At 39.6% G+C, this 27,140-nt stretch overlaps 1 protein-coding gene across 1 annotated transcript in view; it reads left to right on the forward strand.

The window, feature by feature from the left end:
* Window positions 1-27,140, forward strand: part of tll1 (tolloid-like 1) — a 65,234-nt gene that overhangs the window by 36,569 nt on the left and 1,525 nt on the right. Inside the window, exons 11-20 of the mRNA XM_023287853.3 lie at window positions 1,340-1,456; window positions 1,644-1,789; window positions 4,197-4,392; window positions 4,494-4,619; window positions 6,430-6,590; window positions 6,669-6,849; window positions 13,114-13,239; window positions 19,548-19,675; window positions 25,759-25,972; window positions 26,191-26,441. Of these exons, the coding sequence (XP_023143621.2) occupies window positions 1,340-1,456; window positions 1,644-1,789; window positions 4,197-4,392; window positions 4,494-4,619; window positions 6,430-6,590; window positions 6,669-6,849; window positions 13,114-13,239; window positions 19,548-19,675; window positions 25,759-25,972; window positions 26,191-26,441 (1,646 nt within the window). The remainder of the gene's footprint in view (window positions 1-1,339; window positions 1,457-1,643; window positions 1,790-4,196; window positions 4,393-4,493; window positions 4,620-6,429; window positions 6,591-6,668; window positions 6,850-13,113; window positions 13,240-19,547; window positions 19,676-25,758; window positions 25,973-26,190; window positions 26,442-27,140) is intronic.

Below are 27,140 nucleotides of genomic sequence, written 5' to 3' on the forward strand. Positions count from 1 at the left end.
TTATGTTACATTAATACGTTATTTAAAAGTGGTAATAGTGACGATTAAGCTCCAGTTCTTCTTGAAAGATTTACCTTGAATTTTCGGGACTGTGGTGACTGTTCATCAAGATTGACAAATACACTGTATGTGTGGAAAATACACAAATGCTGACGCTGGAAATATCCGCGAGAAGATGAAATCCAAGCCAGGAAATGCAGGTGAAGGCTGATGAGACGCCAAGATGCTGCACAGCTGTTTGTACTCCTTTGAGGCAGGATTTTACAACTCCTGAACGCTATTTCAGCAGCAGTATAATTTACTGTGTAAGCAGTAGCATTATAACACATGCTACACGCTACTCTACATACAGTGTTGAGATTTTCAGTGTCAAAGTGGTGCCAGATGACTTTTCTTTGCATCGCAACAAAACATAAACCAAGATCAAACTTTTGCCAAATGCACTCACCGTAGTGAAATGAATGTTTTTGACTCATGGCTGTTGTCGGACTAAACATGAACTTTAAACAAGATTATCATGTTAACATCAACTATTTCAAAAACAGTATTTTCACTGCACTCACTGAACATTAAAATGAGATGAGATTAAATGAGATAACATGAGATTAAATGAGATACGATGAGATGAGATGAAATGGGATAAGGTGAGATGAGATAAGAGGAGATTAAATAAGATGAGATAAGATTATATAAAATGAGATGAGATGAAATAAGATGATGAGATAACATGTGCGATGAGATGAGATAAGATTAGATTAAATGAGATGAGAGAGATAAGATGAGATAAGATGATAAAAATGAGATTAGATGAAATGAGATAAGATAAGGTAAGATGAGAAAAAATGATACGATAAGATAAGATTAGATTAGATGAGATGAGATTAGATGAAACGAGATAAGATGATAAAAGATGAGATGAAACACGATGAGATGGGATAAGATGAGATAAAATGAGATGATGAGATAAGATGAGATAAAATGAGATGATGAGATAAGATGAGATGCAATAAGACAAGATAACATAAGACACGATAATATAAGATAAGATACAATAGAATGAGATATGATACTTATAAGTTAAACTTTATTGATCCATCACTGGGGAAATTTACACGTTACAACAGCTGAATACAGATAAGGCCGAAAGAAGCAGGACAAGAATTACAAGTACAATAACATTAAAAAATAAAGATACAGGATGAGTCCACATATTGATATGTACATATATGACATAGTGAGTTTACATATGGATAAATACAGATGTGACTTCATGAGTTACATATGTACAGCTATGGCAGTCACATTCCAGGTTTTGTTTTTTTGTGTGTGTATTTTACAGGCAGGTTTTGTGGAGATAAAGTTCCCGAAGTCTTGATTTCAACCGACAGCAGAATGTGGATTGAGTTCCGCAGCAGCAGCAACTGGGTTGGAAAAGGCTTCGCTGCAATTTATGAAGGTAATCCAGCTATCATTCAGTCCAACAAAGAAATAAAGGCCCATACATGAGTGAACTAAAAGATTGTAAACTTACTGCGAGAGGTCTTTTGGGGGGCATTTGTTATTCATACTGCACAAAGAATGTGTTTCAGGTGTGTTTGGTCAGTGCGACCGATGCTACTTCATCATGTTTCTCTCTTGCGCAGCGATCTGTGGAGGGGAAATCACCAAGGACTCGGGCCAGATTCAGTCTCCCAACTACCCTGACGACTACAGGCCCTCCAAAGAGTGTGTGTGGAGGATCACCGTGTCTGAGAGCTACAACGTCGGGCTCAGCTTCCAGGCCTTCGAGGTGACTCATTCCCTCCCACCTCCCTCTTTGGGCTTAGGAATGTCTGGGTCAAATTTCACGCTCGTATAGCTGCTAGGAAGTTAATAAAAGTGGTGGTGCGTGTGTGTGTATTGTGTGTCGTTTTTTGTTCGTATAATCGCACAGAGACACACAGCAGGCAGTCGGGGATTAGATTCGTAGTTTTAATGTCGTAAAAATGTCAGTTTGCGAAACGACTTAATCTGACTGCACACATGTAGATTCAAAGGTCAGCTGTTCAGTGGAGCTATTCTATTCTGTTCTGTTCTGTTCTGTTCTGTTCAATTCTATTCTGTTCTATTGTGCTCCATTCTATTCCATTCTATTCTGTTCCGTTCTATTCTATTTTCTGTTCTGTTCTGTTCTATTCTATTCTGTTCTATCTGTTCTATTCCATTCTATTCTATTTTATTCTATTCTGTTCTATTGTGTTCCACTCTATTCTGTTCCGTTTCGTACTATTCTATTTTATGTTCTGTTCTGTTCAATTCTATTCTATTCTGTTCTGTTGTGTTCTGTTCTATTCTGTTGTGTTCTATTCTGTTTTATACTTTTCTATTGTGTTCTGTTCTATTCTCTGTTCTGTTCTATTCTATTCTGTTTAATTTTCTATTCTATTTAATTTTCTATTCTATTTAATTTTCTATTCTACTCTATTCCCTGTTCTATTGTTTACTATTCGGTGGGAAAACATAAAATTGTTGCACAACACTTTAAAGACTTTAAAAAATGTAACTGGTGAAAAGTCACCAAACTTTTCCAATGTTTTTTTTTTTTTTTCATTTATTGATTTATTTTGTGATCAGATTAACTGGTAATTCTACACATGGAGTTTTAAACCCCAGCAACCGTAGAAATTGCAGTTATGTCTCTCTCTCCATTCATTGAAAAAGGGGCTTGGCCTTGTTGGCCCAAAATAACTGCTCCATGACATTACCAAGATGGCTGCCAACTGGCAAGACTTGCCTGTTAGGGCTTTCCAGGAACAGCATGACGTGAAGCAATGCATGCGTGTTCTTGGAGATGATCTAGAATAATCTCTGGGGGGAAAATAAATGAGGTTCATGATGCTTGATTATGATACAGAACATTATAATATTCATGGGTCATCCGACTGCTCTCTGCTCTTAAATGCTGTCACTTTAGATCGTGTTTAATGTTTGTAGAATTAAAGCTGTGACACAAACAAACCAACACAAAATACCGACTGTTCTGTCTGCAGCTGGAGATCTGTTGATGATGAAGGACGGGGGAGATTTATTCCCTTGTTATTAATTTTCTTGTTTTGGCATTCTTTTTGTGACCACAAAATCCTCCTCATCACTTTATTGCTGAAATGTGGGAGCCTGGTAACACTGGTGAAGTGGAATCCATCAACAACAGTAACGAGCAGTTAATCTATCGGACACCAAGGATACAGTTTTGTGAAACTAGATGAGAGTCCAAACTTATTACTGCTTACCATAGTAGACTGTTTTTCTGTACATAATGTAATAAAACTAATCCGATTACCTTATTGCTTATTAATATTAAAAATAAACATGTGTGCTGTTATGCAGTAAAATGGCAAAACAATGCTGTTATTTGCATCCTGTTTTCCTTGTTTTCTGCTTTTTTTCTAACAATATCACAACTGCATTTTTAAATTGAGCAATGTGGTTAAAATGTCATAGCAACCCAAGAAATTATTGACAAAGTTACACAAAGAAGAAATCAATTTGACATACATGAACATTTATGTCTGAATATAGTCTGAATAAGGATAAAAAATATATTTTTTTAAAGAAAGAAACCATAAAAATGTTTTTAAAAAGAAACTGGTATTTTTTGACATTAAAAAACAGAATAACGCATTTGCAATTTTCACAAATATTGTTTAATACATGATATTGTGAAATTCAAGTTTGTTCCTATAAATATATTTCTAAACTTAAATACAGATCAATGATAATTAACAGCAGAAGTATTGCTTCATAATTTTACATAGATGTATTTGTTAAATGAGATATATACTATGATAATTATGGAAGCTTTCACAACAACACTTTGAATTACTTTAAATATTATATTATATTGTTATGATATTTTGAAGGTAATTTCATTGTTTTTGTACATGTATATATCTTTAATTAATCATTTAAAAGCCATAAAATGAACATGACCTAAAAATCAGACTATTTTCCCTTATTTTACAAAAATTTTTGGTGCCTCAGCTGCCAAAATCCTTGTTTTTTTTAAATTTTTTTTAACGGTGTCAGTCTTTAAATGTCTGATACAAAACGACGCCCAGTGCGACACGTAACCCAAAATATGTTACTGTATTGATATTAACGACAGTTTTGTGTATCTCACTGTGTGTTTGTGTACATCAACATGGATGTCGTTGTAGATTGAGAGGCACGACAGCTGCGCCTACGACTACCTGGAAGTCCGGGACGGGCCGCTCGAAACAAGCCCTCTGATTGGCCGATTCTGTGGCTACGACAAACCCGAGGATGTGCGCTCTACGTCGCACACACTGTGGATGAAGTTCGTCTCGGACGGAACGGTGAACAAGGCCGGCTTTGCTGCTAACTTTTTCAAAGGTGTGTGTGATAGAGAGAAGCTCTTTGTGTGTGTGTCGGTTGATTGTGTTTCTTCACGTGGCTTTTTCTTTGTTATGTGCTCTCATGTGTGTGTTTTTCAGAGGAAGATGAGTGTGCCAAGCCAGACAATGGTGGATGTGAGCAGAGGTGCGTCAACACTCTCGGCAGCTTCAAGTGTGCCTGCGACCCTGGTTATGAGCTGGCCCCTGACAAAAAGAGCTGTGAAGGTAACTCTGAGTGTATATGTGTGTTTGCTATGCTTTAATTCCTGTGTATTCTGCTTTGCGTTTCTGTAGGATGTGAGTCTAACTTATCAAAAACACAACAGAAAGAAAACATCCGAGCAGCCTCCGTCAACAGGAAAAAACATCTTTCCACATGCCTTCGTGTTCCAATGCCACACATGCCGTGAAGGTTCTTTAATCCCACAAAATAGATTAACTCCCCATTATGACCCACATACTGCAAGAAATGAACAAACCACTTCTGAGGCAGAGAGAGAGAGAAAAGCTTTGCTGGTGCGATATTTCTTCAGAACAGCAGTAGTTATTGTATATTGAAATCCCCAGTGATTTAAAGTGTGGGAGGAATTATGTGAAAAGTGGATTTTGCAAACAAAACTAAATCTGTATATGCAAAGAGACATCGCATGAGGATGTGGAGCTGCACAATGTCACGTACGCTAATAAATACAGATCTCAGTACCACTGTTATGGGTTTGATGCTATGTTTTTTTATGGATAACTGTCTGACAATGAGCCCTGTGATCATGAGAGGGACATAAAAGGACAGGTATTTTGTGAGTTATGTGCATTATGTAACGTTGTCCACTTGCCCTTTAAGTTATCAATCATTTTTAGGTCTGGTTTTCCTCACGCACATTTTCCTTTTAGTTGAATTTAGTGGCCCTTGGAAGAATGTTCCTGATCGGATCGAGGCTTTCCACACTCAACTTCCCAACATCAGAAAAATCAGCCTGTCGATCATGAAGCATTGACACTGCAGCATTAGCAATTCAGCTATCAGGGCCTCTTAAGTATATTATAAGCTTTCTTTTCACAGTTATCATTTTTGTTAAATTTAAAATAAGTTTTAAAGTGTGTAGCCCAAAAGTAGCATTGAAGACTTCTTCTACATAATCTCAGTGCCTGCAGTGGTTTTCAAAATAAAGACAGAAAAGCTAAAAAGAGCACATATATTTCTGGGCTGCATGGTGGCTCAGTTGTCAGCACCGTTGCCACGGATAGAAGATCTCCAGTTCGCATCCCAGTCAGGGATCTGCCTGTGTGGAGTTTGCATGTTCTCCCCGTGCATGTGTGGGGATTTCACTGGGTACTCCGGCTTCCTCCCACAGTCCAAAAACATGCTGAGGTTAATTGGTGATTCTAAATTGTCTGTAGGTGTGATTGATTGTCTGTATGTGTAGCCCTGTGATAGACTGGCAATCCGTGCTTTAACCATTCAGCTATTGGGGCCCCTCAACTATATTATAAGCTTTCTTTTCCCAGTTATCATTTCTGTTGAAAGTAAAATAAATTTGAATGTGTGTAGCCCAAAAATACAATTGAAGACTTTTCCCATATAATCTCAGTGCCTTCGGTTTTTTCAAAATAAAAACAGAAAAGCTAAAAAGAGGGCATACATTTCTATCTGGACTGCACAATGATTTGGTGGTTAGCACCATCACCTCACAGCTAGAAGATTCCCGGTTTGCGTCCCGGCCTTGGATCTGTCTGTGTGGAGTTTGTATGTTCTCACTAGGTATGACGGCTTCTTCCCACAGTCCATAAACATGCTCAGGTTCATTGGTAACTCTAAACTGTCCATAGGTGTGAATGTGAGTATGATTATTTGTCTCTATATGTAGCCCTGTGATAGACTAGTGATCTGTCCAGGGTGTCTCCTTCCTTCGTCCTAAGTCAGCTGGGATAGACTCCAGCCCCCCCGCGACCCTAATGAGGATTAAGCAGTCTATAGATAATGGATGGATGGATATTTCTACCTGTGTTTACATTGTTTGCATTTGTGCATTTGCAGCGGCGTGTGGCGGTCTCCTGTCCAAGTTAAACGGAACCATTAGCACTCCTGGCTGGCCCAAAGAATATCCCCCAAACAAGAACTGTGTGTGGCAGGTGGTCGCTCCCACTCAGTACCGCATCTCCATGCAGTTTGAGGCCTTCGAGCTGGAGGGCAACGAGGTGAGTTTTGATCAAAACGACAAAATATATCAACTACCTTATTAATATGTGTTGCAACAACCTTACTTGTGTGTTCAGGTGTGTAAATACGACTACGTGGAGGTGCGCAGCGGCCTCTCGTCCGACTCTAAGCTTCACGGTAAATACTGTGGCACCGAGGTCCCCGAGGTCATCACCTCACAATACAACAACATGAGGATTGAGTTCAAATCGGACAACACCGTCTCTAAAAAGGGCTTCAAGGCTCACTTCTTCTCAGGTAAGGTGGCCTGTGTGTGTTTGTTTTTCTCATATGTGGGCAGAGTGGTGTGTTTGACTTTATTTTAAACCAAAATGTGAGTGTTTGGAACATCCACAGATGGACGTGGAGAAGTGGATTATGGTGCAGGAGTGGTTTGTGGTTTTTGTTGCTCGTTACCACTGGAATCCACTGAAACTGCCAGAAAACTCAAGCTGAACACAGCTCCTGACCTCCGATGAACTTTTTAACTTTTGATTCTGACGGGTTTCAGTGCTCAGACAAATTAGACACATGCTTTTTATGAAACATACTAGAATATAGAGAGAAGCGCTATTAATATGAGATGCAAAACAGCTCGGCTAGTCTGCTTTGTAGAATCTTTGTGTGTCTTTAGCGGATCAGCCAACATAAGCAATGCTAAAGTTTGTCAGTTGTAGACCTCATTTCTAGCCAAAACTTCTCACTTTGATTAGTTTAGGCAAGTAAAAAATTAGGAAAAGATTGTTAAAGTCATTAAGAGTCATTACACCTCCACTGATATCACATTACTTTCTGCATTGGAATGGGATATAAATCATGAAACAGCGTTGAATATTTTACTCCGAGTTTTCTTTGTAATAGCTGCAACAATGCAGGTGTGCAACTGAACAGAAAAGTGGCTGCAGGATGCGTCGACACTCTTCCAACACTGTCTGAACATGTAGATGTCTGATTTCATGCCCTCTTTTGCTGTAATGTCCTTGAAGGTCGCTCACATGTTTTGGTATTTGGGGAAATAATCCGTACTTGTACCCACCGTTCGCTCTGCCCTCTCTCCCTCAGACAGACTGGCACTGTGTCAAGAGCGTATGTTTGTGTTTGAGTCATGCCAGGACATAAAGCGCGGCCGTTCTCCACCTCGTGGCCGCATCAACAGCAAGCTGGCGTCCTCGTCAGGGGTCAGAGGTAACATGACCTCACAGTTGGGATCTCTGATTGGCTCTGGTCGACCATGTGATGTGAGGGAATGGATAGATCCTTTTTTAACAACGTGGATCAATGTCTAATCCATTCTACTCCTGAGGGAAATGTGCTGTGGCCCAGTTTCTTACTCAATATTATTCAGTATTAACCAAGAGTGGGCAATAATTTGAAATTCTAGTGTCAGTGGAATCAAATCAAGATGATATAACATTACAGTGATATTATTCCAGTCATCCTGTGCAAGCTGGAATTGAAAACCTCCATTAATTATTATTAATAATTAATCTTGAAGTTTTCATTGTTTCATGCAGTGCATAATTTGCTTATTTAATATGCAACTTTGCACACCATTTTTATGTCATGATATATTTTTGTGTTTAAAAACAGTCTTTAGTATGATTGTTTTGTACTTAATATTTTAAAAATTAGCGTTTAGTAAGAAGAAATATCATGCACGATGTCAGTGAGCCAGTTTATTTTTTACTGTATAAAATGTGTTAATAGCATCACCACAAGTTGTTAAGTCATGAATATGTTTATATATGTCGGATTTGGAGGCAGCTTTGCCAAATTACAGGAAGTCAGGGGGCCAGATCATAAACAAACAAAAAGAGGAACTGAATAAACATTAAAAGGCCCCTAACTTGCCTTTCCTTGACATTATTTATTTAAAAATTAAATGAGTAACCCATCAAGGAACATTACTGAACATTTACACGATAAACAAAGAAAAGTCCCAGTATGAATCTTTTTTTTTTCACTGAACTCCATAAATACTTCTCTCAGACATTAAATTAATTTATTATGCATACTGATTTGTTTATTTTACCAAAAAAAAAAAAAAAAAAAACAGTTAGCTTTACGGTCAGTGTCTCTTACTACAGCTGGCTTTTTTCAAAATTTGGAAACCTGCATCATTAAATCCATGTTTACTAGTTGGCTGCCTTCCTCTTAATAATGTCAAACCCTTGGAGAAATGCCTTTAGTTTTGCCCATTCAATTATGTGTATAAACCATGACAATTAGTTGGAAAATGGGACACAGCCATCATTTCCCACTAAAAAAAGACAACAAATATCCCCCACTTGCTGTTACAGGGATGAATTTGTTGGATGTTAACAACTCATAATAACAATTTTAGGACGCTGTCCTGAAGACAAGATCCAAATTTCTCTTTTCTTACTTTAGCATTTACAACAAAGTAACTCAAAGAGTAAATCATGACAAGCTAAACTTAAATTTAATCATCCCAGCTACTTCTGCAACCCCATCTCTACAAAATCACACAACTAAACGTTGCAGCAGAAATGTAATTTGTCTGAGAAAACTATGATGAATACTAAGTCAATGCTCATTCCAGTTTACTCGTTTCATGTCATACTTATAATTCAGGACATGTAGTCAAAATACTAACATAACCGCTCCAGGTAAAGGAAATAGAGCCCATATCACTGTCAGAATAAAACACCATGCAGGCCATTTATTATTGTTAAAGCACACTGAAGACTTTGTCCCGATGTTTTCAATTAAATTATAAAGGAGGGAATTTATTTTCCTGTCCTGTATTGTGGATCTGAGCAGAAGACATAAACGACTGTCTTGTATCCACAAGAATGTGATTGTAACATCCATTAACAACAAAAGCACTCAGAGAGTGCAGTACTCCTCCAAGGCTGTTCATTCCCCCATATGGCATTGTCAGAAATGCAGCGTTTTTGTTTTTTTTTTTAAATGCAGCATTTGTTTATTAGTTATTGATTAACAGAAATCACGGCAACATAGAATGTGGCCATTTAATATAGATGTACCCACAAACAAAATGACCTTGCGCTGAGCACAGGCATGTTATGCATGTGTACGTTATGTACGGATACCGAATTGCGTGACCTAAATATGTAAGCGGGCGGCGGGAATTGATGGGACTCAGAAACACCCCCACAGTGTAATCATTTGTTCCTTGTATCATTTCCAACAGACAAGTCCGAAAAAGTCTGCAACTGTCGATTTGTAGTTGGATCGCAATCATGTGAGACAGCTGACGTAGTGTTAACTTGTTGTCATAGTTACAGTGACAGCGTGCTGCTATCTTGCAATGGTACAGAAATCTTTAACAAATCTGTGGATCAGGCACCCCAATAGCTCAACAGGTTAAGCAGGCGACCCATGTACAGGGGCTGGTCCCCGACGCAGCGGCCCAGATTTGATTCCCGGTCGCGGCCCTGTCCGTCTTCAGTGCACCTATCAAATAAAGCTGTAAAAGGCCAAAAAAATTACTTAAAAAAAAAAAAAAAAAAAAAAAAATCAGTGGATCCAGAGCATAAGCCACATCACTGCCAAAATCTAATCAGTTGGTCTTTGTGTCATTTCTGACCTTCCCTGAAAATTTCATCCAAATTCGTTAGTCCATTTTTGATTGATGTTGCTGACAGACAGACAGACGGACAGACAAACAAACGTACGCCAATCGTCACATAGCTCCGCCCTTGGTAATAAAACAAAATGAATTAATACTTACAGCAACAGCAGATGGCTCTTCAAAAAGCTCTGAAAGTAAAATTCTAAATTGATCTTTTAATTGAAATGAGCAGCAAAGAAAAACAACAAAAACAGGTTCGTTAGAATAGATCACGAGGCAAACAATAGCTCCAAAACATCTGTCATCCATATATATAATATAATATAGCAATATTCATCAAATTAATAACAGTTCTGTGAGTGGTCGAGGTATTTATATTATCTTACAGACAAACATAATCCAGGACAAAATACGTTTCTGCTGAAGTTTGGTTGTGCGATGTTGTGGAGACAGGGTTGCCTTCTGAGGTGAAGCTGTAAAACTGGATGAGCTTGTCAAAATACAGCTACCTGCACAACACCTGGAACACACAGTTAAACTGCCGAGTGGAGTTTGGTTGTGCAGAAATGAACTCACTCGGATGCAGATAATGTGTGCGTGTGTGTGGTAAAAGTTGCTGTGCGGTTCAGCTATTGTCAGAAGCTTCCAGGGATAGCTTTTGGTTGGCAAAAAGCCAGCAGCTTTAGGGAGGTCCCTTCAGCCTCCCACACATACTACTAATCCCCATGTGATAATGTGTGTGTGTGTGTGTGTGTGTGTGTGTGTGTGTGTGTGTGTGTGTGTGTGTGTGTGTGTGTGTGTGTGTGTGTGTGTGTGTGTGTGTGTGTGGACATTTTGTGCTTGACCTGAAGACGGCTACAATGAACGCTGTGTAGCACCAACCGTAAAGCTTCTTAGCCTGTGATAGGGTGAGACTGAGCCCACAATAGCACTGTAATACCACATCAGACACAGACAAACACACACACACACACAGAGAAAGGCAGAGAGGAGGATTTAGTGGTTTCATTAAAAGCAGATCTAGTTTAATTCACAAGCTCTTGAGTTGAGGTGAGAGTCAGCGTCTGTGTCTAATCTCGCATCTCTTTATAGGAATCAGATTCTTGCTGATATACGCACCACAACACCCTGCCCCGTTCTCCCACACCGTCCCCATACGTTTACTGACTTCCCGTGCGGCTGTCGATCCGTCCCCACCTCCTCTGGTCGCTCGCCTCCATCGCTGTTGTCAATGTGGCGGCACCACACACAGCGACTCCTCCACCTCCCACCTGTGATCCGCTCTGCTGCTGCTCTAAAGGGCTTTGTAGTCACCCAGTCATCCTGTGGCGAAGCTCTGTGGTTTGAAGAAGTTATAATTTAGAGGATGAGGGAGAGAAATGATTGAGCAGTGAGACAACACCGTGATTGTGTCCTTTCGGTTATTGTTTCAGGTGTACAGACAGTAAAACACTTTAAATTCTCAGCCTGCTGTTTGTAAAGCCAAACATTGTTCAAATACTGAAAAGCTTATTTTAAGTTCTAGTGGATGCAAAAAAGACGCAAAGATAAGTCATGTCAGTTTGAATTTTGAGAAAATGCATATAAAACAAGAAAAGCACTCAGAGAGTGCAGTACTCCGCCAAGGCTGTTCATTCCCCCATAAGGCATCATCAGAAATGCAGCATATTTTTTTTAGAGATGCACCATGTTTTATTATTTATTGATGATCAGAAATCACGGCTTCATAGAATGTGGCCATTTAGTATAGATGTACACACAAACAAAATGACCTTGCACTGAGCACAGGTGTGTGTTATGCATGCGTACGTTATGTACGGATACCGAATCGTGTGACCTAAATACGTAACGGGCGGCGGGAAGTTTAATCAATTGTTCCTTGTATCATTTCCGACGGATAAGTCCCGATAAGTCCGCAGTGGTCGATTTGTACTAGGATCGTAATCATGTGATCGTCAGCAGGCAGCTGACGTAGCGTTCACTTGTTGTCATAGTTATAGTGATGTATAGTAGCCGCATCACTCACAAAATGTAATCAGTAAGGGGTGTTGTTGTCTGTTCCTTGTTTCCATGATATAATTTTTGGAAAGAAACAGAATAAATGTACTAGAAACATATTTGCAATATCCTAAAACAAGTAAGGAGGCGATGTATTGAGCAAATAAAGGTACAGATAACCATGACAACTGTATGCCAGATTTATTGTACCATGTACTGTGGCGAGGCATAAAGATATCTAAGAAGTAGGTCTCTTATTTCCATAATTTCGTGATAACATGAAGACAGCCTGAAGCTCTCGTCAGATTTCACAGTTTCCGTTCAGTTGGCTGAGCGAACACAGCAGACTGACTGATGCAGCAGCGGTGGTCTGACAGCACAGCTGATCTGGAAACAGCTGTTGCGGTCGGAAATGTTTCCGAGCCAGGGTTGAGTCGGGACCACATAGCAGCCGTGACTTTGACCTCAAGGAGCCGCGTGAAACACAGTTTCAGAGCAGCAGACGTACACGAGCAAACGTATCTGTTAGTTTTCTTTTGGTGGACTTCTCATTAATGCAAACTTCTCTCAATATTTTCATGTATTACACTCACCTCTCCTGTAACATTTCATTTAGAAATCTTTCGGTTGTTATAATAGATAGATGCTAAATTGTTGCTACTGTAACAATTTGGTGTTGAAAGCTGGGATGTCTTTTCTGCCGACCATCCTGTTGGGCTTTCACTCTCAGCCTCATAGTAAAAAGTAGAGCTGAAAATTGTTCCGTTAGTTTGGCACTGTTTTTATTCCCCCACTTTTGTCACATTCCCTAACTTCACTGACCTTCCTAGTTCGATTTTTTCATTTTCTTCTCTTCATATTTCCTCCTTTCGCTGCCCCTCCCTCCCCAATCACCTCCTCTCTCCTCCACCTTCATCTCTTTGATGTTTTCCACGAGTGACGTGTTGCATGTGTGTCTCTCACAGACAAAGATGAGTGCAGCAAGGACAACGGCGGCTGCCAGCACGAGTGCATCAACACAGTGGGCTCGTACGTTTGTCAGTGTCGCCATGGCTTTGTACTGCATGAGAACAAACATGACTGTAAGGAAGGTGGGTTTCACGTACATTCACATCCATACACGCACTGGCACAAGAACACGGGAGCGCACATGCATGTCGTCACGCATCCACACAAACATACGCTCAGTCATAAAAACAACCATCGGCCATCGTACACCCCATACTCTGTGTACCCACATCCACATGACGACAGGCTGGCTTTTTACATTTGAAGGAAGTTTTTTTGTTTTTGTTTTTTTTACCTACATGTATTTTATACTCATAACCTGCAAGCAGAAGTAGAGACCTGAAAGCAGGCATGGTGTAATTTATGAGGCTGAATTTTTGATGTTTTTTTTTGGGGTTTTTTTGCCTAAAAGGTGTAAAACTTGACTGTTGAAATTTAAAGGCTGTTTTCACATGTTAAATCCTGGAACAACACAAAAGCAACATAAATAATTAATCACTGAAATTCTAATAATCCTGTGCAATAAAAGGCGTAGCTATGATTATATGGTTATAGGACATCTTGACTTTAGTTTACCATGTCTCACGTATATTTTACTCCTTTGTACCTATTTTTTTACTGTGTTCTGAAAAATTGTGATTCTGTCCCATCATTTAATGTGCATGGAGAGATTTAAAATAAACTCTCCAAAGGGCTGGAGACTAAAATGGCTTTCAGACAGAATGCACCAATGATATCGAATGCTCTGAAACACATTATTTGCAACAGCTTGCACTGCACGGCAACGGTTTGTCGCTGCATTGAGAAAAATGCCTGCATTTGCTGTGATTAGTACAACTGCAGCCAACGGAAACCAGATATCCAATCAGGCATGGAGGTAAAACAGAGCAAAAGCTGATGTTGTGTCTCAGTTCGCTGAATTATATTCAGATTCAGATTAAGATTCAGAAATATTTTTATTGATGCACACAGAAAGACAAATATATTCTGCCAAAGTAGTTTACAGCAGATGTACATGAAAGGGAACCCCAGGGAAGCAAAAGTGCTTATAATTGGGGGACCCAAGCAACCAGAAATATCATCACTCCAAGTCCTCCTCAACCCCCAATCCCGACCTCCCACCCCATTAACATACACCACACACAAGCACCCGCACCACAAGCATACACACAATCACGCATACACACATACACTATATTGCCAGAAGTATTCGCTCACCTGCCTTGACTCGCATATGAATGTAAGTGACATCCCATTCCTAATCCATAGGGTTCAATATGACGTCGGTCCATCCTTTGCAGCTATAATAGCTTCAACTCTTCTGGGAAGGCTGTCCACAAGGTTTAAGAGTGTGTTTATGACCATTCTTCCAGAAGTGCATTTGTGAGGTCACACACTGATGTTGGACCAGAAGGCCTGGCTCTCAGTCTCTGCTCTAATTCATCCCAAAGGTGTTCTATGGGGTTGAGGTCAGGACTCTGTGCAGGCCAGTCAAGTTCATCCACACCAGACTCTGTCATCCATGTCTTTATGGACCTTGCTTTGTGCACTGGTGCACAGTTATGTTGGAAGAGGAAGGACCAGCTCCAAACTGTTCCCACAAAGTTGGGAGCATGGAATTGTCCAAAATGTCTTGGTATGCTGAAGCATTCAGAGTTCCTTTCACTGGAACTAAGGGGCCAAGCCCAGCTCCTGAAAAACAAGCCCACACCATAATCCCCCCTCCACCAAACTTTACACTTGGCACAATGCAGTCCGACAAGTATGGTTCTCCTGGCAACCGCCAAACCCAGACTGGTCCATCAGATTGCCAGATGGAGAAGTGCGATTTGTCACTCCAGAGAAGGCGTCTCCACTGCTCTAGAGTCCAGTGGCAGCGTGCTTTACACCACTGCATCCCACACTTTGCATTACACTTGGTGATGTATGGCTTGGATGCAGCTGCTCGGCCATGGAAACCCATTCCATGAAGCTCTCTGCTGAAGCACTGTTCTTGAGCTAATCTGAAGGCCACATGTAATAGAGCTGACAGTTGACTGTGGAATATTTAGGAGTGAGGAAATGTCACGACTGGATTTGTTGCACAGGTGGCATCCTATCACAGTTCCACGCTGGAATTCACTGAGCTCCTGAGAGCGACCCATTCTTTCACAAATGTTTGTAAAAGCAGTCTGCATGCCTCGGTGCTGGATTTTATACACCTGTGGCCATGGAAGTGATTGGAACACCTGATTCTGATTATTTGAATGGGTGAGCGAATACTTTTGGCAATATAGTGTATACAGACAGCATCATTTCCAAACAATGCATGATTTTGTCAGAGATCATACATAGGAAGAGAGTAGTTTTTTTCTACCATTGTTTCTGAAGGCAATATATGGTATATGACATAACTTTGAATTTGTAAAGTCCTATCATAGAAACAGGTTTCTGTCTAAGTAGGAACGTCAGGTGTGTTTCAACAATTTGGTAGCTTGTTGTTAGTAGGTTATTTGTGCAAACCACATGACTCTAAATGATTTAATACATAGTGTCAACTCACAATCAGATAGTAATCTGATGTATATGCTTGACAGCTGGTTCGCTCTGCTGTGCATTAAGAAAAAAAAATCCATTTTTCCATCCAGGCTGTTCCATCTATGGTCACAAACTTTGTTGTAAAGCTCTATCTGGTAATATCTAAAATGTAGTAAAGCAATGATAGGATGTACTGCGGCTCTTCAAGCTCCAGAAAGAAAATGAAAACCTGCATTCTCTCATGCCTTTCAGAAAATGTGTTGTAGATTAGCTGTAATTCCTGGCTGTACCACCAGGTGAAGCATCTTACTGTTTAGTAGGTGGCATCACTCCAGCCTCATTAAGTTCTGTGTTGGCAATCAGAGAGCATTGTGGGATTTAATTAACAACTGGCCACAATGACAAAGACTACGGTGGCACTTTAATGCCTTCCTTCCAGAACTTGCGTGTTTAAGATATACCAGACTCATAACAGATCAGCCATCTTTACAGCCCAAATGATGTGATCATAGACTGAAACAGCAACATCAGTACAGTACAAATGTCCACTCTGCTCAACTAGTGTCATAAATTAATCGTTGATCGTTACCATAATGTTCTGCCACTGTTTGCGCTCTCCCTCTGAGTGACAGCTGACGGAAATAAAAAATCTGGCTTAGGTTTGTGCCATTTTGATCAGTGAAAAAATTGCAGATTGGGACATCTCTAGTGCAAAGACATCTTAGGTTTGTTATGTGTTCCCTTCAACGGCTGTACAGACCTAATAAAGTTGGTAAAAAAGTCAGATTTCCATAGTGAAAACCTACTCTCCTTTGTCCTCTGCACGCATACGAGCAGTATGCTGAACCAACACCAAGCAGAGTGCATGTTGCATTGCGTCTGAAAGCCCCACTGCACTGAAAGATAATAAACTCTACTTGAATTTTCTCAAAAGGACTTCATTAAAGTGGCTTAAAAAAACCTAAAAACAAATTGCTTCTCCATGTAGCTCTCTTCATTTGGCATGGACCTGCCCTTTAATACTGAGACAACCTTGAGGGACTTGAGACTTACTCTAAAGAGCTTATGACTTTACTTTGGACTTATTCCAGATGACCTGAGATTTACTTTCAATGACTTGTGACTTGACTTGTACTTGTCTCAAATAACTAGCTGCTGGTCACGAAATCTGCATTCACTTGACTCAGGAGGACACAAGACTTGTTTTGAATGCCTTGCGTGAAGTGTGAAGATGCAGCCAAGTTAAAGCCAATTACCACAAAAATATGCTGTAAAATTATTACGATATAAATCACACACGGGGTGTAAAATCCAGAGGTTGGAGACTCGACTATAATTTGTCCCAAAAGACTTTAAAACAGCCTGGAAGTCACTAAAACTGTGTTCGCTGTGGTGTGTGTTTGTGTGGGAGATGCACACACACACACACATACACACACACGGAGAGCAGAAAGGTTTCAGTTTGGCAGAAAACATTATTTATTAGAAATTATTTTCACATTCCCACACACACACACGCACACACACACACACACGCACACACACAACTGTAGAATCAACATATTACACGCAGCTCTTTGAAGTTGAACTTTTGAACAGGGACATACACACACATGAACCACATCAGTCTCACATACACACCTCACTAAAGGCTTCCCGCGCTGCTCGTAAAAAGACTCATGTTTCAAACATCTGGGAGGTTGAAAGCTCCGCATGTAGCGCCGTCTTCCTGTGTGTATGTGTGTGTGTTTATATGTGCATTAGACCAGCTTGACCCAGTAACCTTGCAGAGTCATGCAAATCCATGTTCCCATCACACAGCCTGTGTCCATGTGCGGTTGTGTATATACACACAGCATGTGTGTGTGTGTGTGTGTGTGTGTGTGTGTGTGAACGTTTCAGTATGTGAAGATGGACGTTTTGGATAGGGAGACTGGTAACTGTTAAATGTTAGTAGTAGTCACCTATCAGTTGTGTAACAAAACTTCATCTATGCTCTCAGGGATTCTTTTTTAATCTGTTTTATGAAAGGAAGACATGTTGAACTTGAAACTGTTGAGTTATTTATTTGATTGCTGGTAACACTGTGATGCTTTGGCGTTGTAAATGAGCACGTTTCTGACAATAACTTGTTTATACTTGGCAGGATTATGATAAAACACATTAAAGCTGTGTCATGTAACTTGCTACTCCAGGTGTGAAGGTTTTCTGTAACAGTAGTGTGTGTGTGGAGTTTAACATCTGTATTTAATCTGTTTCCTGTTAGAAAACTCCTTCACATTTATAAATGTTCATGTAAACATCCATTTCATGCTGTACATGGGTTTGGCTTGTCTGAGAAATAAACGTCGTCACTCTCGAACACATCTTGTCTTGTGCATGCCTCCTGTCTCCCAACACCTTCATAAAGCCGTGGCATTCATCTAACTCAAACCATACGCACTCACATGCCATGTGTGTCTCTATGGGCTGCTGTGGGTAGTTTTTGGTGTTTTGTTTTGTTTTGTTTTTTTTAAACTGAGGCAGATTCTCCAGGAGGAAAGTAAGATTCTAGCTTCAACCAGGGTGAGATATCAGACATTTGTTAGCACGTTGTATTAAAGAGCATCATTACAGTTTGTCACTTAGGGGCAGCAGAAGTGAAGCAGATATACTGCAGCACTTTTCATGATGCTTTTTATGGTCAAATTCTTCATGGGATTTTGTTGGTATCACTGCAGACTCTGTGAATACCACTGTGTGATATTGAGAAGTTTGAAACTGTTTTCTGGGATGAATCCAGTAAAGTAAGTGGTGTCAATGACAGAGCAATAGACTGCCAAGTAACTCATTCCATAATGTAATAGAGAAATGAAGCTAGCCGAGCCAAAGGATCAAGAAGTGCTTTCTTTCTTCTGCTTTGAAGAAGAGGAGTGAATTTGACTTCTAGCCTATTGGATCTACTTTTTTTCCCATGTAGTCAGAAATGAAAGCGTAAACACTTGTCAAGCGAATCCCCAATGAATGTAATATAATTTTTTGAAAATTCAATCCTGAACATCCAGTCACTAAGGGCTGGAAACGCTGATGTTGTTCACACTAATTAATGCATTTGTAGGAATTTAAAAAAAACAACAAAACAAAAGGCTAGATAAGGATCACCTTTAAGGTTCACATAAAATACAAAACTAGAACTCAGAGCAGAGAGCGCAATATTCTGCCAAGGCTGCTCAGTCGTATCATTTCTGACGGCCGAAATCTTGAAAAAATCCTTAGATTCAGACTATAAGCCGCATCACTGACAAAATCTAATCACTTGGTCCTTGTGTCATTTCTGACCTTCCCTGAAAATTTCATCCAAATCTGTCGGTCCGTTTTTGAGTAATGTTGCTAACAGACAGACAGACAGACAGACAAACCAACGCCAATCGTCCGCCTCCTTTGTGGAGTAATATTGACACCGAATTCCTTTTAAATACTGTATGCAGGTAGCTTATGTACAAATATTCTATATAGCTGATCTGCATTCACTACCATCTGAATGAGTTGTGTGCCGTTATATTATTTTCTGTATTAAAAGAAAATTTAGTTTTTATTCTTTCATTTTTTTATGTGTACAATATGTTGGCTACTGCACTTACAGTGTATAAAACAGAGATCCTGCTGTAGCAGTGTTTGTGCAAAGCATGCGTGCATGTCTCCATGTGAAATTCACACCGAACTTGTCACCAGGATGTGTTTCTTTGAAATCCTTTCTCTCTCGTTTAGTTCTCTTGTTTCTCTCCTTCCTGTTCCCTTTCCATTTCCTCTGACCTTTTCCTGTGCAGCCATGATTTTAACTTCCTCTGTGTGTGTGTGTGTGTGTGTGCTTGTGTGTTTCTGTGTGCGTGTACAGCTGAGTGTGAGCATAAGATCCACAGCCCCAGTGGGACCCTCAGCAGCCCCAACTGGCCAGACAAGTATCCCAGCCGTAAGGAGTGCACCTGGGACATCACCGCCACACCAGGACACCGAGTCAAGATAGTAAGTGTGCATCAAAAGAAGCAGGCGACACGTGTTTCTCTTGAACATGACTGGCAAACATCCCTGCCGCACAACACTGCATTGTTCTGTCTGTGGGGTCTTATTGTATGTACAAGCCTCGGGCTGTTCTTCCCCCTTCTTACACGATGATCTCTGTTTTCATGTTCCACTTATGAAGCCCAAATGTGAATGGGGGAGAAAGTGCACGCGTTTGTATATTCGGGCTAACTGCAAGCGTGTGCTCATGCGTTAGTAAGAGGCCTTGGGCAGTGGCCATCTGTGTCTTTCTGCATGTGTGTGTTCAGCCTGCATGCACACACACACACACACATGCAGATACTCCACATTTTCTAAGTCACTGCACATGTATATATTTAATTATAAGCTTGCATATTGTATTAATAGACACGCTTGTAATTCAGGGTCACTATAATTTTGGTTTTGTTTCCGCTGGAAAAAACGACATATTGAAGTTCTTTTTGCGGAGAAGTAGTCAATAGTCAATGTTCAAAAGCTGAGTCAGGTGTGCATTGTTGTTTGTCAAATGGAGAGAGAAGGGAGAGTCATTTCAGCTTCCGTGATCAAAAAGTTCTGTAACTGCCTTTTTAGAAAAGCAAAAAAAACTGCACCTGGTTTATATTTGGACACCACTGGTGTTTCCTTGGGAAACAATAATCAGTTAGTTCCCAGCATTGCTACACTTTTAGGAATCCTAACAGTGTAGCAATGCTGTTTAGTTTGAGAACTTTTTTTACAATTGCAAATGTGCACCATCCAGTGCTCACAAACTTGCGTGTAACAGGTTGATAAAACAGCATCACAGGAGTCCTTACAGTTACGGCTCACACCTGTTGCATGTGCATGACCCTGCTGCACATGAGTCTTCACATTTGAACTTGTTTTATGGCACTTCTCCAGGTTGTTTTCTCCTGACTAGATCCTTGTTTGTGTTGCAATCACAGCCGCTGGAATTTTACCGTTAAAAAAACATTTTTTTTTTTTTTTTTACAGTGTATAGATGAGCCCCAGATTTTAAATACTTCAAAAGTACGACTTGAAGTGTTGTTCAGTAGGGTTGACAAGCTCACTGCATCCACAGTATGTAGAGTATTGCCATAATGGGAGACTCACTTGCTTGTTCACAACTTCGCGAACAGAATATCTCAAATGTGAGCTCTGAGGATGTCATTGAAAACATGGTGCTGTAAAAGCAAAACAGCTTGTAGAAAACCTATGAACACCACTCATCCAAATGACCTCCACTCAACATTTCACTTCTCTGAGTCCCCAGCAACACCCCTGCCAAGCGTCAGGTAGATTAGATGAACGTTTGTCGAGAAAAGCGAACGCAACACACACACACATACAGACAGAGACTCCTTTGTTTGTAGTTGTTTTGAGCTTAGTTAAAGAAAAGTTGCAGTTAAACGCATTAGGACAGGAATTAAATGGTTATTTTCAATAATTTGTTGAGTATTTTGTTGATTAACTGAATAATACTTTGGTGTAAAATCACAGCTACCCCAAGATTTTCATTAAGTGTCACTTCTGAGAACGAGAAGCAGCAAATCCTCTCGATTGTGACGCCAGAATTGTGCAAAGTTTGTCATATAAACTTGAAAATGACTGTAAATAACGATTTGTTGGTTGCCAAAACAGTGTAATCCCCAATTTATCTTGCGTAAGTTGACTACGGGATTACTCGACTATTCCTTTCAGCACCAAACAGCATGTATGGGTTCAAATTGGTCCTTGCAGAGATACAAGTGCAGGAGCAGACAGTCGCACACACATGCTCACATTCACACAGCGTGCTTCAGATAATCCTCCTAAAGTCCACTCATGTTCCCATGCAAGTGGTGTCACACACACAAACAAACACAGCCTTTACAGTGAACACACACGCTCACCCGGTACAGCCTGTAGTCCTGCAGAATATTAGGATTTGGCTCGTCACCTCGCTGCCACTCTGCAGCCTCATGCTTATCAAAATTCTCATCAACTGTCATTTAGTTTTGATAATCTCTTATTACGGCTTATGTAAACAAAAACACATTACATCATCAGCGGCGCTCCTGTTTTAAAATGTGTGACTGCATGTGATTTACGTGCAAATTGTCTGGAGCGGTACTTTCTGTTAACTTGATGCATAAATCTGCATATTTTTGAGTTACAGTTAAGTTTGAATTCACATCTGAATTTGTCTTTTGGCTCTTATCCAGGTTTTCTCTTGACTAAATCCCTGCTTTTGTTGGATCTACTCTCAGATGTACGTCACTTTGGATAAAAGTGTCTTCTAAATGAAGTTGTTGAATTGCAGCGTTTTGACCTTAGGTGTGAGGACATTTTTTCAAAGCGATAACAGACTATAAAAGTTGTGCTTGGCTTGATTTTAGGCTTCAAGATAGACTCTGATTTAGGTTCGCGTTTGGGTAAGGAATGCATTATGTCAATGAGAGTCCTCACAAACATAGGAGTACAGATGTGTGTGCTAGATAATGGGGACAATCTCTGCGTCCACAGTAATGACATCACAGTGGGACAAATCTAATACCAGAAATCTGAACAGAGACGTGAAGGTCACTCTGTTGTTGCTTCTTCGCTGTCTACACACACACACACACACACACACACACACACACACATTCTCTCTCATCTCATGGAAATGGTAAACAGATACACCAACCAACCAGTGTCTCTGCTGAGCCACAGTTAGAAACATCTGGAAGCCATCACGAGCCCCTGAATCAAACACTTCCTTTCTCTGTAATGACATCCTCACCGTCACCCTCCTCTCTCCTTCCGCCCAGTCAGGGAAAAATCGGAGTGGTTTGGTAATTGTTGTGGTGAGGAGACAGTCAGAGAGGTGTGTGACTGTTAGCAGAGAGGCCTGCGAGGTATTATGACTAATCTCACGGTGACTTGTTTGGATTATACTTCACGACTCTGCATTCATGTGTTGGCAAGGACTGTTAGCAGAGCTTTCTTCTGTGAAGGTCTAAAAAAACATGAAAGACATAAACTTAATGATTTTGGTGAAATTAAAGCTTACATTTTGAATTAACATGATTATTCTCTAGCTAATTACATAAAAAATAAAAGCTTATTGTCATGTCTACCTAAATATTCTAAAACCTTATTCGGGACGTTAAGAAAAACTCAACTTATGACTTCCAAAAAAAAAAGCATTAAACAGAGGTTTTATGACCATGGACCATTCAATGATGGTGCCCACCTGTCTCTTAAAGCCACCACACCCTTAATAAAGCCAACCTTTAAGTCTTAAAACAACCTAACTTGTTTATTTCCGCTGTAAGTTGGAGCATTTTAAGGTTTTTACGGGCGTTGACTCACTTTTGGAGGCAGCGTCAAGTGGCGCTTGATGGAACTACAGTTTTTGGCTTCATTTTTCCGTCGCTGAAGTTGCAGCTTGGTTTTAAACTTGCTCTGTTTTACTTGTAGATATAACTTTAACCAAATGACAAAAAAGTTAAGACCTCAATATCTTTTAATTATTGCCCTTAGCTGGAGACGATTAATGTAACGATGTATGGACCGATGAATAAACTAACGGACAGAACACGTAAAAATAACAATATTTCTCATAAATTTGGCTTATTTTGTGCAGTCAATTCAGATACAGGTGATAATATTTAGGTTTGTTTGGCTGAATTAAACATCGTGTTTGTGTTTACAATGACACTGGAGTAGTAATAACAGTTTTTAACAGGGTACAAATGCTTAGAGATATTATACACTAATGAAAATACATTTTTCAACATTTTTGCTGTGAAAATATCTGTAATTATTCAAGATATTGCTAATTCTAACAAACATATGTAAAATCACCGAGCCATTACAGTTAATTGTCACTCATGGGATCCAAATTTAGAAATACATTTACAGTATTAATCTAATTGTAAAATTACAATATAATTGTCAGTATATTTTTTTTTAAATGTGGAACCTTTTTCTAATATTCTTCAGAAAAAATTATTCAAAAATACAGATTTTTTAATGTTATTTTACATTACTAATAAAAATGTAAATTTATGTAACCCTATCCATTTTTTTTTTTATTGTGCTACATTTTTCGGCTAATTTTTGCTTAATTTTTTGGTAAAATCAGAAAAAATCTGCAGAATATTTTTTTTTAGAGCTGTGACTTGTATTTGACCTACATCACCTTTTTGCCATTTCTGCAAATCTAGAACTCACATTTGCTTGTGTTGTTGTGTTTTAATAAAATGATTGGATGCTAAATAGATATGAGGACCAGTATGATGAAGGTAAAAGTATACACTCTTCTTTTTTTTCCCTTTGCTGTGCCATCAGACTGCTCCAGTTGAATCCTCTTGTTGGTTTTTCTTTCTTCTAAATGTTTTATAATTTCCTAAGCAAATGAAATCATTACCAGCAGCCTCTATAAGCATCTAAACATATTTTGCCATTCTGTGCTTTACACTATATGGCCAAAAGTATGTGGATGCCCATTTTCATGTATGTTTTTACATACATCCTAATGCTTAAAAATGATAGTGAAAGTAGCTTTCAAGTGGAATGTCAACTTATCTTTCAGGTACTAATGCTGAAAAAGGATTTAATATGAGCTTTTATCAACATTGTCTTTCTCTTTGTCTTGTTAAATTGAATTAAACATGTAGACTTGCTGCTTGTCTTTGTCCTAAAAGATAATAAACTGAACATCTTTAGATCTGTTGATTAATTCAGATTCAGAAATCTGGTGGAAACGTCCAAAACAAGGAGTGTGGAGGCAAGTTTGTCAGTTGCTTACAGGTGTGATAATGAACAAATCGAATCTATTTTGCTGCACAATGAAGCAGTGTGGATAAAGTTTCCTTCAGCAGTAGCTAGCTGAAGATTTGACTGAAATAAACAACTTTTGGTTTCCGTTAGTGTTGATTTTTAACTGGACTCTTAGAGACCATTGAGGAGACTGAAAAATGACAGGTTGTGGCAGGTTTAAACTAATTTAGTGACTAGAGATGTATTCCCGGTGCTAACAGTATTAAAACATAGAATATATTAAAACCACATTTTTTGGGCGTCTTGCCTTTGTGTGATTGTTGCAGTAAAGATGCGCAAGAATGCTGAAAAGATCCAACTAGTCTTCAGACTGGGAGGAATTTATTCATCCATGTAGTGAGAAACCAAACCACTCAGACATCCGGTCGCCCACACAGATGTTCTTACCAAAGAATTGGGTAAAATATTCATAAAACAGCCGAACAACAACTTAAAAATGGTCGAGTTAGGACTCCATAAACTCCCTAAAAACTGAAACCTTTCAGTTCAGACTTCAGGACGCCTACGTGTTTGCTCTCAGAGTGAATCAGACGTATTTTAGCACTAAGTCAGACAAGCTAGAGGAAGTCCAGAAGACCGATGTGCATGGTTGTTTTTGTATAAACCAAATAAATAGACAAATTCTTAAATTAAAAAATATTAATATTGCACAGATTTTACGCAAGTACAACAATACCTATATTGCAGTACATGTAGAAAAAAATCGATACTGCTCAGGTTTTTAAAACTACAGAATATTCCTCATTCACAGAAAGTACATTGATAACTACCTGTTGCAAGATGTTGCCTCAATCACAAAGTACAAAGATGGTGGTATTTTTTTTTTATCTCAACTCATGTGCATCAATGAAAATGAACAATGGACTCCAAATGATTAGACTTTTGTAAGTACACTACCGTTCAAAAGTTTGGGGTCACTTAGAAATGTCCTTATTTTTGAAAGAAAAGCATTTTTTTTTCAATGAAGATAACATAAAATGAATCAAAAATACAGTCTAGACATTGTTAATGTGGTAAATGACTATTTTAGCTGGAAATGGCTGATTTTTAATGGAATATCTACATATGAGTACAGAGGAACATTTCCAGCAACCATCACTCCTTAGTTCTAATGCTACATTGTGTTAGCTAATCATGTTGAAGCGCTAATTGTCTGGGTGACCCCAATCTTTTGAATGACATTGTTGATGGTTAAAACTGTTAAAAGCGTCTTCCAACACCACTCATCCATCTTTTTCCTGCCTCCACCTCTGCAGACCTTCAATGAGTTTGAGATCGAGCAGCATCAGGAATGCGCTTACGACCATCTGGAGGCCTTCGACGGTGACAGCGACACGGCAGCCATCTTAGGCCGCCTGTGTGGCAGTAAGATCCCCGAGCCTCTGGTCTCTACCGGGAACGAGATGTACCTCCGCTTCATCTCTGACGCCTCAGTACAACGGAAGGGTTTCCAGGCTACGCATTCCACAGGTGTGTGAAAGTATATCTCAGTGTTCATGTTATCAATAATGTATTGTTTTAAGCTCATATGTGCATCTCTGTGGAACTTTTTGTGGCTGCAATGGGCATCACTCGCCTGGTTGGAGTAGTTTTTAGGAGGAATAGCCCCCTCTAGTGGTCCGTAAGAGCACACACTAGTTTAACGACTCGTCAGGAAGTTTCTTAAACCAATGTCTCTTTCTTTGCAGAGTGTGGAGGTCGTCTGAAAGCAGAAGCCCATCAGAAAAACCTCTACTCCCACTCCCAGTTTGGAGACAACAACTACTCAGGTCACACTGACTGTGAATGGCTGCTGACAGCAGAACAGGGCTACGGCATCGAGCTCAGCTTCGTAACGTTTGAGGTGGAGGAGGAGGCCGACTGTGGTTATGACTACATTGAGCTGTACAACGGATATGACGCCAACGCACACCGGCTGGGTCGCTTCTGTGGTTCAGGGGTAAGTCCAATTTGTTGAGTTGTGTAAACTTACAAGACTCTTAAATTTTTCAAGTTTTGATCCTGAACTTTAAATCTTGTTACTGTACATTTCTGCTGATTTTAATTTTATATATCATTTTTGAGTATCCAAAATTAAAATACAGTTTTAGCTGTTGGTGCTGATTTTGTTCCAGGAAGCCATTTGTTGCACATTCCCCTTTTTATTGGAAAGTTTTGTTGGTGAAGATACCGATTGATCTCATGGTGTTGGAATTGCATAGTCTACCTCTAAACCTCAGTAAACTTCCAACAAAATTAATGAAGAGTAAATGGTCACTGTGATGAACTGCAGAACAGTTCATTCATACATTAAAACTACAGAAGCACTCAGAGAGCACAGGTTTGCAGTAAGGTTGATGTCCCACAATTTGCAAGAAAGACTTTCCGCTCCACACTAAAATTTAATGGGTTCATCCTGTGCGTCTCCTCCACCTCTACACCAAGTTTCATGAAAATTGGCAAGGTAGCTTTTGCATAATCTTACCCAGAGACAGACAAACAAATGTCACTGAATGAATAGAAATGAGTGTTGGATGCTTAAGAAACAAACAACGGCAGTGGCACTAGTAGCTCTGTGATGCTGTACCGATGCTGCTTTTACCGAAGGCTCATATTGTGTCTGGTAAATTGCTGATGAAGGTATCATTTTAATCATGTT

Source organism: Amphiprion ocellaris, chromosome 4, assembly GCF_022539595.1.
Source record: "Amphiprion ocellaris isolate individual 3 ecotype Okinawa chromosome 4, ASM2253959v1, whole genome shotgun sequence".
Lineage (NCBI taxonomy): Eukaryota > Metazoa > Chordata > Actinopteri > Pomacentridae > Amphiprion > Amphiprion ocellaris.